Below are 3,518 nucleotides of genomic sequence, written 5' to 3'. Positions count from 1 at the left end.
CGGGCACACTCTCCCGCACCTCAAGCCGAGCGTACTGTTGGCTTTCTCACTCACAGATAGTGTCCATCGTGTCAACGCAGGCTCAGGTGACGCATGCTTTCCGGATGTTTGCGGCGCGCACCCTGGACGAGCAGGGCTGTCAGGACGGGGTGAGAATGCTGACTAGGACAACACCTGATTGAACCAGCGGGCCCGTGGCTGCTGGCTCCTTGCCACACTGCAGTGCATACCAGCACAGAAGTGCACTGCAGTGCATACCAGCACAGACGTGCTCGCGCAGCACCTCACGGCGCACTGCTGGTTCTCCATCATCACCCTGCCTCCCCCCCCCCTCTGTCTTCTTTGACCCCATGCTTTACCACACGGCTTGGCCGCTGGCTGCGCACAGCGCTTCCGCTGAGCTGCATCAAGATCTTCAAACCCAAGGGCCTGCTGGCATCCTAGGGCTGGGTCAAAGACAACCCAGCAGCCTTCTTCCCTGAGCGCTTCTGCGTCGTTCTGTCTGACAACCTTTTTCATATTTTATTCCCCTTCCTGGCTGCGCTGCGCGACCAGGTGCGGTGGGGGTGTTGCAAGGAGATTGCTGCCAACTGTTTGCTGCTTGATTCCCCTAAACCTTCTCACCCCAAAGAAACGGTAAGCATGCCGGCCCCTTTTCTTGTGCGTAGGTGGCAGCGATGGGAGCGAGGCCCCCGCCGTCAGCGCTCCCCTGCCCAAGGTGCTGTCGCACCTGGCTCAGGTGGTGGTGCAGGACGCGTGCGAGCTGCTGAGCAGCGAAGAGACAGACGGACGGCGGGCCGCCGAGGCAAACCCCATCCACAGGTTCCTGATTCAGTGTCAGGAGTCCAGGTGGGATCTTGCATGGGGGGGAACCACGCATGATTGTAAACATGAGGCAGAAAACACACTGCTGTGAAGTGAATGGCATACAAGGTGCTGGGCCCATCCCAAGAAGGGTTGTGGGTGGTCATTGTGCAATCTGGCTGCCACCCCCACACCAGGAACGTGCTGACCCAGCATCAGCAGAAGCTCAAGGCTGGCGCACACGACTACGTGCGGCCCGTGAGCACCCGCGAGCTAGTCCAGCAGCTGCGCGCAGAGCTGGCTGGCATGCGGACAATGATGGAGCAGCAGCAGCAGCAAAAGCAGCAGATGCAGCAGCAGCAGCTTGCTTTGAACAACGGCAGCGCTGCGGCGCCCCTATCAAGTGAGGGGCGCCAGCTGCTCAACCCCGCGATAGACAGCATGGCGCACCTGGGCCCAGGTTTGGGCAGCTTCGACGCCAGGAGCCTCAGCGCGCTGCTTGCCAGTGTGCTGAGTGCCACGATGCAGCAGGGCAGCAACAGCGGCGGCGGCTCGGCATCAGGTCCCTCCTCTGCTGTGGCTGCTGCGGCTGCAGGAGCAGCAGCAGCAGCAGCTGCGGCGCTCTCTGGCGGCTCCTGGGGCAGCGGTGGCAACGGCGGCGTTGTATGCGGCGGCAGCACCAGCGGCGTTGGCCCAACGCAGGAGCCAGCGGCGGCGTGGCCTCCGCTGGCGCGGCTGCGGGCCTTGGGGTGCCCCGTTGAGGGCCATCCCCAAGCTCAGCACCTTCGTCAGCGTCCCCCCATCTCATGGCGTGGGTCGACGCGCCGCGCGTCAACGGCAAGTCGGTGCTGCAGCGTGTGACCGGCGGCGACGTCTCGTTGCGCAAGGGCCAGAAGCTTTGGAAGCTGCTGTGGCGCAACCTCATCCTCGTCATACAGCGCGTTGCCGAGCTGCAGCTCCAGGGCTCCCGCGTCTGCAATAAGACGGCTGCGGCGGAGGCGGCTGTTGCTGGGCGGCGAGAGCGAGCCATGACAATGGCGGTGTACGCCCGGCACCTGGAGGGGGCTGCCGCTGCCAAGGCCAAGGCGGCGCGGGGGGAGAGCGGCACCGGCAACGAGATGGGGTGGGAGGTGATGAGTGAAAGGGGGTTGTGGCTGATCGGCTTGCAGTGTGCCTTTGCGTGACTTTTTGTTGCGATGGGAAGACCTTGGGCGCATTGCCTTTGTGTCGCCATGTCATTGCTCAACAGCTGGCAGGCCAGTGCGATGGTTGAGCAGTGCCTGCTTTGATACGGTAGGGGTTTGTGATGCTCCTGCAAATGCACACGCACAGGCAATCAGCAAGGAGTGTGCCACAGCAACATCTTATTGCTGGGGCCGCGACAAAGCAGTTGCAAGCGCTGCACGCATGCGCTCAGCTAAGGCACGAACATGTGAGTTCATTATGGCGCTGCAGCTGTCCTTGTGTTTCTTGTTTTAAATGCCCGTAGCAGTAAACCCTGCCAAACATGTTGGTGTTTTGGATAGCACATGGATCCTTCAAAGGATGCTGGGCCGCGCTCAGCTCCAGCCTCTGATCTGTTGCGGCCAAAAGCAGACGTCTGTTTTCGGCCACACAGCAGCCAGGGTACATTGCTGAGATCTGCGCGGCACGGGTCTGACGTTTTGGGGTTCTGCCAGCTTTCAACACAGCCAGAAATGCAGCCACAACGCCCCAGCTGCAACTGCGTGTGTCGCGGCTGTTGTGATCGGCTTACAGCCGTTAGGACAGCTGAAGATACCATACCACCTTCTCTGCGGCCCAACACCAGGCCAGAGCACAGCATTGGGTGCTGGGTTCCATGACTGCGACACGCTGATGCCGCATGATGACAGGGCCCAGCTTTCAACAGCTAGCAAATGCGAGGCGTCGTAGCCTTGGCGGCGACACGGTGGCGGCTTGCTGCGGAGGCTGCCTTGCCGTGCTCGTCGGTGACTGCACCGTGCGCGGCCGGTCCTGTGGTGCCCAGCCTGGTCGCCTGGCCGCCAGGGGCCACCCCCCACTTGGCCCTGGGTCGGGTACCCGTCTTGTGCCGCAGTGCGGTACCCGGCGCGTACCCAACCCGACGTAACAAGCAAGGCCAAGCCCATTTTGCAAAGAGAGTCCGGCAGAAGTGTCAATGAATTTGTTTGATAGCAAAGCATTGTGACAGGATCCCGTGGTCGGTGTCTGCTGGGGCCGCCCAGGTTGACATGATTTGTACAATAATGTTACAAGATGTGGCGATTGCCAGCTGGAGCCGCCCAGGCTAATGGTGTTTGCACAAGTACAGAATGCCACAACAGCAATGCCATCTACACGCACAGCCGCAAAGCAAGCAGCACTCAATTCCTCCTCAGCCTCATGTCCCACAATTTCTCACGATCATCACGGTGGCTTGGTCAACCACACAAGGCATCGCGCGTCCCGTGCCCTTCCTGCCCTTCCTTTGAGCTTGGCGGCTGTCCGCCCTCTGCGCCAACAAACACGCCTGCCTGAGCAGAGCGGAGGCAGCGCCAGCGGAGCGCCGGGCGGCGCCCGGCAGTTTGCAAATCCCACAACTTTGCAGACGGGTCGAAATCCTAATGTGCATCACGTGGCGGGGCCCGACAGGCACCATGCCAGTGCGCCTGCACTCAACGGCCCTAGAAAGTCCGCGCAGCACACCATGCTGCCTTGCAGGGGCGGCTTGCTGA

At 61.5% G+C, this 3,518-nt stretch overlaps 1 protein-coding gene across 1 annotated transcript in view; it reads left to right on the top strand.

The window, feature by feature from the left end:
* Positions 1-1,988, top strand: part of MNEG_8900 (hypothetical protein) — a gene marked incomplete at both ends in the record, with an annotated part of 3,249 nt that extends 1,261 nt beyond the window's left edge. Inside the window, 3 exons of the mRNA XM_014042626.1 lie at positions 669-849; positions 1,002-1,207; positions 1,585-1,988. Coding sequence (XP_013898080.1) covers positions 669-849; positions 1,002-1,207; positions 1,585-1,988 — 791 coding nt within the window. The remainder of the gene's footprint in view (positions 1-668; positions 850-1,001; positions 1,208-1,584) is intronic.
* Between the last annotated feature and the right edge of the window lie 1,530 nt (positions 1,989-3,518).

This window comes from Monoraphidium neglectum (genome assembly GCF_000611645.1).
Source record: "Monoraphidium neglectum strain SAG 48.87 unplaced genomic scaffold scaffold01751, whole genome shotgun sequence".
Lineage (NCBI taxonomy): Eukaryota > Viridiplantae > Chlorophyta > Chlorophyceae > Sphaeropleales > Selenastraceae > Monoraphidium > Monoraphidium neglectum.
The sequence above is the reverse complement of the archived record's forward strand: the minus strand, read 5'-3'. Positions and strand labels throughout refer to the sequence as shown.